At 43.4% G+C, this 17,475-nt stretch overlaps 1 protein-coding gene across 1 annotated transcript in view; it reads right to left on the bottom strand.

Annotated features, from left to right (window-relative positions):
• The window catches only part of KDM4C (lysine demethylase 4C), a 606,931-nt gene that overhangs the window by 55,862 nt on the left and 533,594 nt on the right, over positions 1–17,475 (bottom strand). Inside the window, exons 18-19 of the mRNA XM_069764494.1 lie at positions 4,266–4,451; positions 217–387 (exon numbers count right to left, since the gene is read on the bottom strand). Coding sequence (XP_069620595.1) covers positions 217–387; positions 4,266–4,451 — 357 coding nt within the window. The remainder of the gene's footprint in view (positions 1–216; positions 388–4,265; positions 4,452–17,475) is intronic.

Here is a 17,475-nt window from a genome sequence, read left to right as displayed (position 1 = left end):
ATTAATGAGTAAAAAATTAACTTTTTTGAATATACCAAATGGCTGCAATGAAACAAAGAGTGAAAAATGTAAAGGGGTCTGAACACTTTCTGTACCCACTGTATATGTGATGACTTAACAGTATATTAAAAGATATGAGTTAATAATAATCTTAGTATACAATAACAAATTGTACCAATCGAGCATATTTTTTTTTTAAAGAAATGCTCTACTTACAACAATATCTTCAGGGAATGTGTCCTTACTGATAGATCCATCATCGAACTCTACCTCGTAGAATGTCTGAGAGGTAATTTCTGCAACCTTGCAGCTGTAATATCTTGTATTTCTGTGTTTCGCAATTACAGTCTGTCCAATATTTAGATTCTTCTTGGTTGTTTTGTTTCTCTGAAGCAAACCAACAAATACAATAAAGAGTCAATGTTAACCTGAACTTACACTATAAAGGAATGTTCTGTGCATGAAGATATATTTTTGTACAGCAACTACAAACAAGTCCATATAAAAGTGGGTATAACAATGAAGGTCACATATTGCTGGCAAGGTGACAAAAAAGGCTGATTTTTACATTTAAATTTTTTTATCCAAACATCATACTCTTATGGCAAGTTAAAACTAAGCGATTTTCAGCCTTTTTTTCTGCAGCAAAACCTGATCTCTTGGCAGGAAATAAGCTGCAAAAAACACCAATGTCACTTATCGGTAGCCGTTTTTTCTGGAACCCATGACATCATACCTGAGAGAGGGATCACCCCCAGCCAAGGCAGGAAACCTACTAAAATAAAAGGGCGGTATCTCTCCCCCGCTTCAGTTGGGTTACAGAGCTTGAGAGGACCTCCGGTTAATTTACACACATTTCTGGAAAAAACAGCTACCAGTAAGTAACCTTGGTGTTTTCCCTTTACACATGACAGAACACCAGATAGATTTTTGGAGAATTTAAACACCTTAGGGAGGGACCACCGCTTGAAGTACCCTTCTATCAAAGGTGAAGTCAGCAAAGGAGGATAGATTCAGTCTGTAGTGCTTAAAGAAAGTAAATGGTAAGGGCCAGGTAGCAGCCTTACAGATCTGATTAATTGATACCTCTGCCTTTTCTGCCCAGGAAGTAGCCACAGCTCTGGTGGAGTGAGCCTTGATGCCTTCAAGAACCGGAGAACCACTCATAGCGTAAGATAAACTAATGGCCTCCCTGATCCATCTGGCAATGGTACTCAGATACCCCCATAGGCCTTTCTGCAACCCTGAAAGGCTACAAATAGGGACTGGTCCTTTCTCCACTGACTGGTCATGAATATATCCTCTAACATTGACCTCCTCACATCTAAGGTATGGACTTTTTCCTAGACCTAGATTTTTAGGGTTATTACAAAAGGAGGGCAAAGTAACCTCTTGGCTCCTATGGAATTTAAGAACCACTTTGGGGAGATATGCCTGGTCTGGCCTTAGAACAACTCTGTCGTCATACACCTGTGTGTAGGGGGGGACATATGGACAGGGCCAGTATATCGCTCACCCTGCAGGCTGATGTTAGGGCCACTAGAAAAACAGAGGAACTTCACAGATAAATCCTGTAAGGTCTAATAGGTATCTAGTTAATGCCTCAAACTAGATTCAGGTCCAGGTCCCATGGAGGGATTTTTGGGACTATAACCGATCTGGATTTACTACAGAAACTTATAAACCGAGACACCAATTTATTTGCTGCTGAGTAGCAATTATACAAGGCACGCAGGGCCGATACCTGCACCTTGAGAGTGTTATTTGCAAACCCTAGTTCCAACCACGACTGCAGAAACTTTAGAATGGACCCAACCAGGGCCTCATCACCTAAGGGCTGCCTTAAAAAAAATCCATGTTCTACCATAGATCCTTGATGTAATCTGTTTCCTACTTTTCAACAGGGTGGAGACTAGCCCTGTTTAGAACTCCTGCCGCTTAATTGTAAAGTGCTGCGGAAAATGTTGGCGCTATATGAATAAAAATTATTATTTTTATTATTATTATAAACTGCAGAAAAAAATGTAATTCAATAATTATTTAGTAACATAGTTAGTAAGCCGAAAAAAGACATTTGTCCATCCAGTTCAGCCTATATTCCATCATAATAAATCCCCAGATCTACGTCCTTCTACAGAACCTAATAATTGTATGATACAATATTGTTCTGCTCCAGGAAGACATCCAGGCCTCTTAAGTTTTCTTTTTTTGCCATTTATTCTGCAGTAAACATTGCCTAGAAAAATGATTGGCCAGGTCAGCATGGTTACAGTGATAGCAAAACTTGCAACTTTTTTTTTTAATTTAAGTAAAAATAATTAGCTTGAAAAGACATTTTCCAAAACCCGTAACATTTTGTATGTGTCGGTCAATGGAGCTGTGTGAGGGCTTGTTTTTTTTGTTTGCTGACCTGATTTACTTATTCATACTATTTTGTGATAGATATGATGCTTTGATTACTTCTTAATGAAGCTTTTGGTGGCATAAAAGCAACCATAAAATCCGCAATTCTGGCATTTTGATTATTTATCTCTACCATTTTTGCAGATTGGGTTAATTAGTTTTATATTTTCAAAGATCAGACTTGTTGATGTCAAATATTTTAAATTTTATTTTTATATTTCTTTATTAACTGGGGAGAAGGGAGGAGATTTGAGTTTTCATATAATTTTAAAAACTTTTTTTTCTTTACTTTTTCCTTTATTTGCTAGTTCCTTTAGGGAACTTGAACCTACAATCATCTGATCTACTATATAAGCAATACCACAGTATTTCTGTGTATAGCGTTCTATAAGGCACAGCCACGGGCTGGACGTCACAGAAGTGAACACATTACCAGCATGGGGGGCCTTCAGTGGACCCCTGGCTGTCATAGCAACTCATCGGTTCCCTGCAGTCACGTCACAGGGAGGCCGAAGGCCGCCTGAAATAATGTCCGGGCTAGATAGCGATGCTTAAATGCCACTGTCAGTAATTGAAAGCGGCATTTAAGAGGTTAATAGCAGCGATCAGTAGGCACACCAACTGATGCTATTGCAGGCAGGTACCGGCTATATGTTATAACCGGCATCTACCTTCTGCGGAGGTAGCTCTGCTTCTGAGCCCACTCCAACCAAGTCCCTTACACCGGACATGATGGATATCGTCATCATGAAGTGTTAAGGTGTCAAAACAGAGTCTATGGGTGTTGAAGGGTATTTTTAAACTCAAATCAACAATCCATTATATTCCCACTCACAAAAAAAAAAAAAAACTAAGAAAAAGCCAGCAAGCTTATATTCATGTATTTTTAGTCTTCTAGTGTTCCAGCCTGGGCCATTTTCATATTTCTGCTTTTTTTGTACATGAGGTTTTAAAAATTGTAAAGATTATATACATTTTTTTATAGCCTTAAATATTTTAAAGTCTGCTCCTTTTTTAAATTTATTACACATATTGTGCCCCATATAAGGTAATAAAAGACCTTTGGGAGGCATTTTAACATTTAAATACATTTTTAGCCTATTTTCCCCTGCAACTGGGTCAGGCATATAAGCCCCAGTTTCAAGGACAATTCGGTCTCATGCCTGAATAGAAGCGCTGATACTGATCTGCCAACACCCAACATGGCAGATGGTATCCATTAAGGCTTTCACTGACTGTATATATTTTACTTTATGTTAACATCTTGTGCGACACATATTGGGATATGTTTGGTTTAGAAATGAGTAATGGAAGGATACAATTTAAATTGTAATAGTAGATATACCTGACTTGATTGATAAGAAATGTGATTGCTGGAGCTGGCCAGGAATACAATATACTCAAACTCTGCCATCAAGCTTGTCTGAATTAACAAATCTGACCCTCAAAGAGCTATAATAAGGTGAAAGCCTACATGTGTTATACAAAGAATCATATTGATGAAACTAAACAAATCTGTTTAAAACTACTATTTAATTAAACGGTGAGCCAAGACGTCAATGGTATTCCCCTGAGATTATTGCTCCTCGGAATTCATTCACTTGAAGGCTAACTTCAGGCTACAATCTCCTACTGCAATATTATCAGCTGAACATTTTAAAGTATTCAACGTAAAAAGATTATTTTATACAGCTCATGTTCTAAGAAGTGCCTCCAGGTTGCCTCCACGTGAGACATATAACTAACAGAAGTGACAAATTTAGTAACACATGAAGAGAACTCCTCATTCTGCAATGCTGTGACCATGCTCTGGAAGATTTCAAATCAATGTAATGAGAAACATTCAGAAAATCAGTTCTCACCATGTTCTGATTGATCATGTGCCTGAAGCATGTGATGTACACTACAAAGGGCCAGTCATCAGGCTCCATGACTACCCCCGCAGCATGAGCACAGGTCACATGGAAGGATGTGGGACAGCGCCCATAGGAACACTGGATACAAGCTCCAAGAGAATTCTTAACTCTTTGTCTGCAGAAAACACATTTCTGTTGAAGACAAGAAAAAAAGGTTTAATATGAATACAGCACAACACAACAGTGCAAATACGATATGCACACATCAGTTTATCATTTATATTCATTCTCCACAACCGGCTGTTTATTAGACATATTTTAGACATTTGCTTATTTAGCAATAAACTGTTGTTTTCAAGTTATTCTAGTATATTTGCCATTAGAAACGTAGAAGGCATTTAAAGCAAGCTTGTCAACAGGATTATAAGTAACCTACAGGCATTGTGAGGTTGGCAGTGCTAGGCCTGTTTCACATGTCCTGATATTTCCTGTATCGGAAAAAAAAGGTACCGGAGATGACAGTGTGCATGTGTGTAATACTTGCGGCACACGTGTGGCAACCGTGTACCGCATCAGTACCACACGAACAGGCGCCAAGAAAGAAGCTCTACAGTAAGCGCTGTTCCCTGTCACCGGGTGCTGAAAACGGCTCTCATCATTCTCCCCTGCTCTGCTTGCAATCGGCACGAGCAGGGAAGAACGATAAGAGTTGCATGCAAGTGATAACAGTGATAGCAGGCACCGGTTGATGGGACTATTACTCCCTGCTGCCGCTAATAACGATGACAGCAGGCAGCAGCTGATGGGAGTATTCATCATCCACTGCCTGCGCTATAAATAATTTAAAAAAAAGCGTGGGTCCCCCTCTATTTTCAACAACCGGTGAGGCAAAACTCACAGCTGGGGGAAGCAACTCTCAGCTGCCAGCTTCAGCAAGGCTAGTTATCAAGAATAGAGAGGCCCCTACTGTTTTTTTTAAATATAAGTTAATGATTTGAAAAAACAGCCTGGGGTTCCCCCATTTTTGACAACCACACTTGCCAAAGCTCACAGCTGGAGGCTGGTATTATCAGACTGGTATGGTGCCATTGATATAGGCCCCTCAAGACTAAAAATAGGAGCCCGCAACTGCTCAGAAAAGGCTCATCATCTCACTGCTGGTCAATGATGCTGCTCACAGCAGCTCATTCACCAGTGGTTCTCAGCCAGGACGATCGCATCTTGGCTACGTCCAGGTTGAAAACCATTTATCCCCAGACATGGATTACGGTGTGGTACAGAACAACAGAGAGGTGAGGGATATTGTTTTTTATTTTTGTTTTATTACAGAAGACGGGGGCTTCAATGGAATTAGTTGAGTACAACTGTGTTTAATATTTTTAAATAAAAATGGAAAAATGTTTTGCTTTATTTCTAATAAAAGACTTTATTCTGGATGTGTCTTTATTTAGCATGTAACTATAAGATTAGCAGTGGATAGGTGTATTATAGACTCCTCTCCATTACTAAGCTGTGGGCTTGATGTCACATGATAATACAAAATTGACATCAACCCCACTTGCCACCACTACAAGGCAAGTGGGAAGAGCAGGGCAAAGTGCCAGAATTGGCGCATCTAATAGATGTGCCTTTTCTGGGCAGCTACGGGCTGCTATTTTTAGGCTGGGGGCCTATATCAAGAATACCAGCCCCAAGCTATCAACTTTAGCATGGCTGGTTGTCAAAAATTAGTAACTGAAGTTAAAAAAAACAGCATGGGGACCCCTCTATTCTTGATAACTAGCTTTGCTGAAGATTATAGCTGAGGGTTGCAGCCCCCTGCTATGAGTTTTGCCTGGCTGGTTATAGAAAATAGAGTGGAACCCATGCCGGATTAAAAAAAAAATATATATTTATAGCACAGGCAGCGGGTGATGAATACTCACATCAGCTGCTGCCAGCTGCCACCGTTATTACCGGCAGCAGGTGTAGGCTGATGGGAGTAATAGTCCCATCAGCCGCCGCATGCTGTCATTGTTATCACTTGAATACAACGCATCATTCTCCCCCGGCAGAGCAGGAGAGTGTGATGAGATAGTCTTCAGCACCCGATGCCGGGGAACAGCGCTTACTGTAGCGCTTCTTCCCTGGTGTCGGTGCGTGTCACATGGATGACATCCATGTGTGTTCCCCCATGTGCACGTATGAGGGACGTTTTTCAGCCCATTCGGACGCTAAAAAATTGACATGTCAGCGTGTTGTGCCCACGGACACTCGGTCCGTGGAAACACATTGACATGTCTCCAGACCTATTAACTTGAATGGGTCTACCTGTGTCATTGTCTCCGGTACGTGTGAAAACTGTCACCATACGATCCGGAGACACAGACGTGTGAAAGAGCTCTTCAACCAAAGGCAACATGGTGGCTAAGTGGTCAGCACTGCAGCCTTGCAGTGCTGGCGTCCTGGGTTCAAATCCCACCAAGGACAACATCTGCAAGGAGTTTTATTATGTTCTCCCCGTGTTTGCGTGGGTTTCCTCTGGGCTCTGCAGTTTCCTCCCACATTCCAAAGACATACTGATAGGAAATTTAGATTGTGAGCCCCATTGGGGACAGCAATGATAATGTGTACAAAATGTAAAGTGCTGCGAAATATGTTAGCACTATATAAAAATAAAGATTATTTATTATTACAAGGATACCTGGGGTGAACAAATCAGTCTTGTGGTTTTTGCATAATTAGTGTTAGAAGTTTTCAGTTAATGATGTGCCCGTGCTGCGGTGTGGGACTGTAGTTAGAGTCTTATTTTTCTGCTCTAAGCCAGAGAAACTGAGAAAAAACCTGCCCACAGGCCGACCCAAACCACCAACATGTTCATCATCATACAGATAAGAGGGTTTGTGCTTTGGGGCGGCATGTGGGCAGCTCTTTCCTTGGTTTCTCTGGCCTAGAGCAGGAAGATAAGACTGCCTACAGTCCAGCTCCGGAGCATGGGCATCTCATTAACTGAAACCTTCTAACACTGATTACACAAGAATCACAATTCTGAATTCTTCACTCCAGGTATCATTTTAATCAGTTTAACACTGCCAGGCTGACAATGCCTGCAGTTTACTTGGCAAAATTCTGCCGACAGGTTTGCTTTTAAGAGGACCTAGTAAAATGTTGGCAGTTCCAGAGGTATAGACCTTTTTATTATGTATAATTTTTATTGTCTTTACAAGAGGGCATGGCTTACAGCAGTGTTCCCCAAGTCCGCTCCTCAAGAGCCACCAACAGGTCATGTTTTCAGAATTTCCTTTGTATTGCACAGGTGACTGAATGCTTGCCTGTTCAGGTGATGCAATTATCACCTGTGCAATACTAAGGAAATCCTGAAAACATGACCTGTTGGTCACTCTTGAGGACCGGAGTTGGGGAACACTGGCTTACAGGATCCTCTTGGGCATGTCTTTAGGTTGCCCTACATTATTACCCTGTGAGCAACGTTCTATTTGTAAATACCATGAAAATTAGCACTAATCAACAGTCCCATATCTCTGGAATCGTATGGTGTATTAAAATTAACAAAAAACTGAATACTCAGGAGAGCAGGAAGAATAAAATAAGAGCAATAACTGGCCACTTTGACTGTTGAAAGATCCTCTTTAAGCATTTATCCATTTTAAACAGTTATTTTGTATTACGCAATCTAACCAGGTAAAAGGTGATAACGGTTGTCCCACTGTTCGCATTCCCAGATGTTAGCTATAATCTGTAGGGGAAGTCGATAACCAGCATTAAGTTCTCCTGCAATGCCACCTCAGCAGAAATGAAGACTTATAAAGTTCACATTAACATCAGTTGGCCATCCTTGTAATGATTCATGAATGCATTAGGTTGCTAATAGCTTAAGGTCTGAATGGCAGACCACTATTTAAATCACTACATTACCTTTGTCACAATATAAATCTGTCCCTGGTTTCGCTGGACCAATAAAATGTAGGAAAATGCACCCAACTTAGGGAAGGATCTGGAGTACCCCGTATTTCTAGTCATCGCCGACCCTAAGAACAGCTGTTCTTTGGGGGAGGAACGTGTTTACAGGTGTCACACCCGCACTGATCTGATATTGATGGCCTATCCTGTGGAGAGGCCATAGATTTAAAGTCCAGGACAAATCCATTAGGGATATGCATTTAGAGACAACTACTGTGTAAATTTCAAATTTTTCACCTACGAGCTGTAATTTACTAGCTCATTTCACTTGCAGTCTCCATGGGGAGAAGAGGAAAGTTAAGACTGCGTCAGCTTAGAAGGAAAGAGGTCTGCAGCACAGTTTAACTATGAAGAAAAGGGCACTACAAAAGGTACTGCACATGCACATTTTGTACATTTTTTAATACCATTATAATAAAATGATGGCATGCTTTAATTTTCTCTGAACTAATTCACAAAGAAAAAAAAAAACAAGGTAGGCCAAGTGAAAGAAAAGCCATATATGTTGACAATTAACCATCTTCCAAAGTTCAGGCCAGTAACATGAGTCAAAGATGAACCATTTCTAAATGCTACCATTCAGCCTCCTGGTAAAACACAAGCTCTATTTTCATTTTATTCTGTAGTAATTTGGGACTGAATATTCCTTTTATTCAGTACATAAAAAATACCTTCATTAGATTTAACGGCATAACAGCAAGAAAAATGCTGATTTGTATTGGAAGTGTTCTAAAGAATCAACAAAAAAAAATGATCTGTTGGCGACAGCATTTTATTTTCTACAACAGTAAGAAATGACAGTGCTGCAATGTTTGCAATATTTAGCTGCCGGTTTGATTAGCTTTCAATATTTTCCTTATGAACATTTACTGAAACTTCTGCATTTCATTCAAAAAGTCACTGTGTACAGAGCCAATAGCAATTACATGATAAAACTCTTCCGAGAAATAGAAGGATTCCACTAAATTATGCTGAGTATCAGAAATACCATCTGGCTTATAATCTAGGATTTGGGACATGGGATGGATTTGCACATGCTAAACATTTAAAACCGACAAGTTGTAAAAATAAGGTATGGCTGGCTCTGATGCATCTGATGACCCAGATGGAAAAAAGCAAGACTTTCCAATATGTCTGCACTTTAGCTTTATCATGCTACAATGGAGCAAGTTATCTGTAACATTTCTTCTATACTACATAAAGAATTGCAAGCACAAAAAATATAGTTCTTACCGATAACAGTATTTCTCTGAGCCCATGACGGCACCACGGAGAGAGGGGATCCGCCCACCAAGGACAGGAAACCTACGGATAAAAAGGCGGTACCACTCTCCTGCATCAGTTGTTTACATAGATAACGATGGGAGACTACTAAGACATTTGTAAAATTTTAACTGTTTAGCATAACAAGATACCGCGTGACTTTAAACTATAAATGGACTATGGCACTATTTCAATGTGTGCACCCATAAGTGAAGGGAGGGAATGTACGGGTGCCGTCATGGGCTCAGAGAAATACCGTTATCGGTAAGAACTATATTTTTCTCTGATCGCCCATGACGGCACCACGGAGAGAATTGCATAGATAGTACATTCAGGGGGGGACCACCGCCTCCAGAACCCTTTTACCAAAAGTAAGGTCTGAAGAGGAGATTAGGTCCAATCTATAGTGCCTATAGAATGTGGATGGTGAGGACCAGGTAGCAGCTCTACATATCTGGTCTATGGAAGCTCCGGCCTTCTCCGCCCAGGAAGTTGCTATTGCCCTCGTTGAGTGAGCCTTAACCTCCCCGGGAACGGACATCCCACTTGCTGAATATGATAGACTGATGGCGTCTGTGATCCATCTTGCTATGGTGGCTTTAGATGCTTTTTTCCCCTTCCGGGGACCCTGGAAACACACAAACAGAGAGGAATCCTCCCTACTCTCTCTAGTGACTTCTAGGTAGTGTAAGAGACATCTTCTTACATCTAGTGTATGTAGTGTTTGTTCCTCCTTGTTCTTAGGGTTAGGGCAGAAGGAGGGGAGAGATATCTCTTGAGACCTGTGAAATTTTGAAGCCACTTTCGGGAGATATGCTGGGTCTGTTTTTAGAACAACCCTGTCCTCTAGAAATTGTGTGTGAGGAGGGTTGGCTGAAAGAGCCTGTAAGTCGCTGACCCTACGGGCAGAAGTGAGGGCGACTAATAGAGCTGTTTTGAGAGATAGCGTTTTTATTGTAGATTCATGTAATGGTTCGAATGGAGGACTGGTCAGGGCTTTAAGGACCAAGTTTAAGTCCCATTGAGGAACCACTTTTACTGGCAGAGGCCTCGATCTTCCTGCTGCCCTAATGAATCTAGAGACCCACCTATTTGAAGCTAGGTCAAAATTAAATAGGGCTCCTAATGCTGCCACGTGAACTTTTAGGGTACTGGTGGCTAAACCCATATCCAACCCGTTTTGTAGGAACTCTAATATGGAATTAATGGGAATCTCTTTCCCTATTTTTGCACCTGAAAAGGACAGAAACTTTTTCCATATTTTGCCGTACTGTTTTGTTGTAACCGGCTTCCTACTTTTTAACAGAGTTGAGATTAACCCCAAAGAGAACCCTCTGCTTTCTAATATTTTCCTCTCAAGAGCCAGGCTGTCAAGTGCAAGTTCTTGACTCGTGGATGACAGATTGGGCCCTGTGACAACAGATCCTGGAGGTCTGGTAATACCCAAGGGTCGGATATTGACATCTTCCTCATCCATGAGAACCAAGGTCTCTTCGGCCAGAACGGGGCAATTAAGGTGACCAGCGCCCCGTCCTCCCGAATCTTCCTCAGCACTGCTGGAATCAGAATGAGGGGAGGAAAGGCATAGACCAGATGGTGACCCCAAGGAATCAGGAACGCGTCCACAGCTACTGGGTTCCCCAGGGGACATAGGGAGCAAAAGGAGGCTACTTTTTTGTTTAAATGGCTTGCGAAGAGATCTATTTTGGGAACACCCCATTTTTGCGTGATCTGGGTAAATACCTCTGGATTTAGTTCCCATTCCCCCTGTTTTAGGCTGGATCGACTGAGGAAGTCTGCCTTGTAATTGTCTACCCCCTTTATGTGTAGGCTTGTCAGGGATAGAAGGTTGTTCTCGGCTAATTGAAGGATCGAGTTGGCCACTTCCATTAGGCTTTTGGAACGGGTACCCCCCTGATGGTTTATGTAAGACACTACCACCCGATTGTCCGACATCACCCTTACATGGTGAGATTGAAGGACTCCTGAGAATTCCTGAAGTGCAAATTTTACTGCCAGGAGTTCCTTCATATTGGAGGAATTGTTTGCAAGGGAAGGAGACCAAATGCCCTGAGCTACCAAGTCGCCCAGATGAGCCCCCCACCCTGAGGGGCTTGCGTCCGTGGTTAGGACCTTTGATATCGGGATTACCCATGGGACTCCCTGGGAAAGATTTTCCTGCAACGTCCACCAAATCAGAGAGTGATTGGTGCGAGGAGATAATGTTAACCGCCCGTCTAAATGCTCTCCTAGGAGGATTTGCTCTGATAGTAGCTGCCATTGGAGATCTCTTGAATGTAGTTGGGCCCACTGGACCGCCGCAGGGATGCAAGAGGTCATAGAGCCTAACAGGGACATGCCCTGACGGAGAGTTATAGAGGGGAGAGATTGTACTCTTGACGCTAAGCTCATTATCTTTTGTATTTTGCTCTCTGGGAGCCGGCATTCCATTTTCCTGGAGTCTAGAGTGAGACCTAGGTACTCCTGAACCTGAGAAGGCACCAATCTGGATTTCTCTAGGTTTATTAGCCAGCCCAGGTCTTTTAGAGAATGAATCACTAAATCTAGTTGATTCTTGCAATGTTGCGGGGAGGAGCCTATCACCAGAAAATCGTCCAGATATGGTACGATCAGGGTGTTTTCTTCCCTGAGGTGAGCCATTACCTCCGCGACCAGCTTTGTAAAAACCCTCGGGGCTATTGCTAGGCCAAATGGTAGGGCTGTGAACTGGAAGTGGCTTAGGACTCCCTTGATGTGGATTGCCATTCTGAGGAATCTTTGATGATCCTTGTGTATTGGGACGTGATAATATGCGTCCTTCAGGTCCAGGACCACCATGAAGCATTGAGGAAACAGCATTTTGATTGATGATTTTATCGTTTCCATCTTGAATGCCTGAACCTCTAGGTAATTGTTTAGGTTCCTCAAATTGATAATAGTCCTGAAGGAACCATCTGGTTTCTTTCTCAGGAATAGAGGGGAATAGTACCCTTGCCCTCTTTCTTGAGGGGGAACTTCCAGGAGTACTCCTTTTTTTACTAACCCCACAATTTCGTTCTCTAGTGTTAACTGCTCTTCTGCAGAGGATCTTGTAGATGTTATCTTGAAAGAGGGACGAGGGTACCTCTTGAATGTTAATCTCAGTCCTGATTTTATGATGTTTAAGATCCATTGACTGGAGGTAATCTTTTCCCAGGCTGGGAGAAAGAGATAATCTCCCTCCCACCTGGGGCTAACCTTCATTGTGGAGGTTTCTTGCTGTCATTGAGGTTTTTGTTGAAGATAAATCCTTTATTCTTGTTCTTCTTATCTTCCCACTTCCCCTGGCCTCTCCCTGGGTTCTTACGGAAAAACCTCTTGTTCCGAAAGGGCTTCCTATAAGAGGGGAGACCCAGAGAGGGGAAGGACTTTTTCTTGTCCCCTGCTTTTTCCAGGATGTCATCTAGAGTCGACCCGAACAGAAACTCTCCTTCACAAGGGATGGTACACAGTTTTGTTTTCGTCTGCTGGTCACCTGGCCAATTCTTAAGCCAGAGGGCGCGCCTGGCCGCATTAGCAAACACTGCTGCTCTGGCGGATAGCCTGATGGAGTCGGCCGAGGCGTCAGCTAGGAAAGCCGCGGCCCCTCTCATTACGGGTAATGTGTTCAGAATTGAGTCCCGGGAAGTTTTCCCCTTTAATTGACCCTCTAGTTGGTTCAGCCAGATCATCAGCGAGCGTGAAGTACATGCTGCTGCAACTGCCGGCTTCAGGCCTCCTCCTGCTGCCTCCCAGGAACCCTTGAGAAAGGCATCTGCCTTCTTGTCCATGGGGTCTTTTAGAACCCCCATGTCCACAAACGGGAGGGCGAATTTCTTTGAGGCTTTAGCAATTGCTACATCTAATTTGGGGGCCTTCTCCCAAAAGGAGCACGATTCCTCCTCAAAGGGGTATTTCCTTTTTGGCGTTAAGAGAGTCTTCCTCATGGGCTTCATCCATTCCTTCTTAATCAAGGCTGCGATTGCTTTGTTAAGCGGAAAAGCTCTTCTCTTTTTCTGTTCTAGGCCCCCAAACATGATGTCTTGTACTGTTTTTTTAGGATGGGAGTCTACCAACCCCATGGTACTTCTCACCGCCTTTATGAGGCCATCAGTATCCTCTAGATGGAAACCGTTATGTCCCCCTGAGGAAGAAGTAGATGATGCAGATGAGTCGGAGGAGACGGAGGACATTGAACTCTCACTATCACTTTCGGATTTTGAGACTGGAGATGGGGACCTGTGTTTGGTCTTTCTCCTTTTTTTCCCACTTTTTAGTGACCTAAAGGTGTCCTCCACTTGCTCTTTAATTAGGCTTTTAAGATCTGTTGCAAACCCTGGAAGGTTTTCAGATACAGTCTGCTGAATGCAAGTATTGCATAGTCTCTTATCCCATGTAGGTGGAAGATCCTCTCTACAGATGGCGCAACTTTTGTGCTTAGTTTAGCTACGCTTTTCCTCCCCTAAAAGAGACAAATAACACTCTTACTGTCTCTGACATTCACGAAGATCCACTTACCACCTCCAGGACCCATAAATACCGGTTGGGGGTTCTCTGCCTCTGGCTTTCTCCCCGACGCCGTACTGGACTCCTTACTGTGTTGAGACCTTTGGCGTTCTTTGCTGGTGTCCTGGTGCCCTTTCTGCTGTCGCCTTTTTTGCTGCTGCTGCTGTGGCGATGCTACAAGTGGAGGTGATTCGGGCAAAGGTGATGCCGGGTCGCTCATACTGCTGCTGGTCTGCGGATGCTGCCTCGAGACTTGGCTGAGCTGGCGCTCCTATTCTCTTGAGGCTCCTGCTTATTACTGCAGAGCCACTGGGAGGATATGATTCTACTATTTGAACCCTCCCGCCGCTCCCCGCACCTGCGCAGTAGCGACCGCTCCCATAGAGGAGCGCCAAATGCCGGCGCCTGCGCAGTAACTCTGTCATACACCGCTCTAGCGGCCATCCCGCAGAGCGCACCAGGCGCCCGGCCGGAAGACTCGCCGGCGCCTGCATGAAGCGCCCAAGCACCCGGCCGGAAGCCCCGCCAGCGCCTGCGCATACCGGCGCACGAGCACATCGGCGCCTCCGCGAGACCAGCCTAGATCCCGGGCATGCGCCGAACTTTCAAGATGGCGCCCGGGAAGCAGATATGGCGCTGCTGACCGGCGCCCCCGGTCCTATGTAGTCCCTGTAGCGCGTTACTCTGCACGCCCGATGGCGGTGCAGCGTGCAGACTTATGCTTGTTTTAGGGAGGGTCGCGCTGCACCTCCCGCAACCACAGAGGGACCCCCCTGGATGTTGCCGCTGCTGCATCTTACCTGGGGAGGTGACCGCGAACTCCTTGTCACCTCCCCCGCACACCCTGTCGGCCCACTGGCTCCCAGCGGTGGCGCTTCGGGTCACCACCCTAGCCGAGGCAGAGGGACCCCAGCTGCCTGAATCGGACTGGTTGGCCCCGGAATTCCAACGACGACTGGTAAGTCCGTAGGTCTCCCATCAAGGACAGGAAACCAACTGATGCAGGAGAGTGGTACCGCCTTTTTATCCGTAGGTTTCCTGTCCTTGGTGGGCGGATCCCCTCTCTCCGTGGTGCCGTCATGGGCGATCAGAGAAACATGTTATAGAGGCAGCACCCAACAGCAACATGACTACTGGAAATTATAGGCCAGTAAGTCTAACCTCTATTGTTGGTAAAATATCTGAAGGGTTTCTGAGGGATGTTATCCTGGATTATCTCAATGAGAATAACTGTTTAACTCCATATCAGCATGGGTTTATGAGAAATTGCTCCTGTCAAACCAATCTAATCAGTTTTTATGAAGAGGTAAGCTATAGGCTGGACCACGGTGAGTCATTGGACGTGGTATATCTCGATTTTTCCAAAGCGTTTGATACCGTGCCGCACAAGAGGTTGGTACACAAAATGAGAATGCTTGGTCTGGGGGAAAATGTGTGTAAATGGGTTAGTAACTGGCTTAGTGATAGAAAGCAAAGGGTGGTTATAAATGGTATGGTCTCTAACTGGGTCGCTGTGACCAGTGGGGTACCGCAGGGGTCGGCATTGGGACCTGTTCTCTTCAACATATTCATTAATGATCTGGTAGAAGGTTTACACAGTAAAATATCGATATTTGCAGATGATACAAAACTATGCAAAGCAGTTAATACAAGAGAAGATCGTATTCTGCTACAGATGGATCTGGATAAGTTGGAAACTTGGGCTGACAGGTGGCAGATGAGGTTTAACAATGATAAATGTAAGGTTATACACATGGGAAGAAGGAATCAATATCACCATTACACACTGAATGGGAAACCACTGGGTAAATCTGACAGGGAGAAGGACTTGGGGATCCTAGTTAATGATAAACTTACCTGGAGCAGCCAGTGCCAGGCAGCAGCTGCCAAGGCAAACAGGATCATGGGGTGCATTAAAAGAGGTCTAGATACACATGATGAGAGCATTATACTGCCTCTGTACAAATCCCTAGTTAGACCGCACATGGAGTACTGTGTCCAGTTTTGGGCACCGGTGCTCAGGAAGGATATAATGGAACTAGAGAGAGTACAAAGGAGGGCAACAAAATTAATAAAGGGGATGGGAGAACTACAATACCCAGATAGATTAGCGAAATTAGGATTATTTAGTCTAGAAAAAAGACGGCTGAGGGGCGATCTAATAACCATGTATAAGTATATAAGGGGACAATACAAATATCTTGCTGAGGATCTGTTTATACCAAGGAAGGTGACGGGCACAAGGGGGCATTCTTTGCGTCTGGAGGATAGAAGGTTTTTCCACCAACATAGAAGAGGATTCTTTACTGTTAGGGCGGTGAGAATCTGGAATTGCTTGCCTGAGGAGGTGGTGATGGTGAACTCAGTCAAGGGGTTCAAGAGAGGCCTGGATGTCTTCCTGGAGCAGAACAATATTGTATCATACAATTATTAGGTTTTGTAGAAGGACGCAGATCTGGGGATTTATTATGATGGAATATAGGCTGAACTGGATGGACAAATGTATTTTTTCGGCCTTACTATGTTACTATGTTACTAAGTAATGTATCTGGGGTGTTTGGAAGTGAGGCGCCTGGCATTTTTGAAGTCTCCTTCATCAAGTATTCTTTGAGCCTATGTATTAGGCCACGTTTAGTATTTGGTCAGTATTTTATATGATTTGTAAGCCAAGACCAGGAGTGGGTCCGAAATACAGAAGTGGTGAAGTATTTTGATTATACTTTGGAGTGTGGGTGAAAACAGGATGACCCAGAGGAAACCCACACAAACACGGAGAAAACAAAATCTTTGCAGATGTTGTCCTTGCTGGGACTTGAACCTAGGACTCCAGTGTGGTAAAGCTACAGTGCTAACCATGGAGTCACTATGCTGTGTAGAGCTGAATTTCCTCAACAATGTGAAAAAATGTGCATGGCTGTTTTATTGGATCCTCTTTATCATGGTATCCTTACAATCAATGTACTTGCACATGAGAACCCATGTTACCAGAAGATTTTTGTTATCAGATGATCTCAAAAGGTAGGTTCACATTTTGCATATTTGGTGTGGATTTTTCTACAGGCTACCAACCACAAAATCTGTGCTTGTTACATGCAGAATTTGCTCTGAATTTTGCCGCATATTTGCCAAGTCGCAAAGTATGAAGCCTGTACTGAATTCTACACAAAGAATTTCAAAATCCACAACTCATGTTAATTTCTGTGTGGAATTTTTAAGCAATGTGAAATTATTATTTGTTAAAATCCCATCTACTTAGTATTACACTGTAATGCACAGTTATTTATTATGCTAATTGCATAAAATTATGTGTACATGTATACACACACACACATTTATTTCTTTATTCTACTCACTTATATAGCGACATTAATTCCACAGCGCTTTACAGACATTATTGACACTGTCCCCATTGGGGCTCACGTTCTAAATCCCGATCAGTATGTTTTTGGAGTGTGGGAGGAAACCGGAG

This window comes from Ranitomeya imitator, chromosome 1 (genome assembly GCF_032444005.1).
Source record: "Ranitomeya imitator isolate aRanImi1 chromosome 1, aRanImi1.pri, whole genome shotgun sequence".
Taxonomy (NCBI): Eukaryota; Metazoa; Chordata; class Amphibia; order Anura; family Dendrobatidae; genus Ranitomeya; species Ranitomeya imitator.
This window is presented reverse-complemented; position numbering and strand designations above follow the sequence as displayed.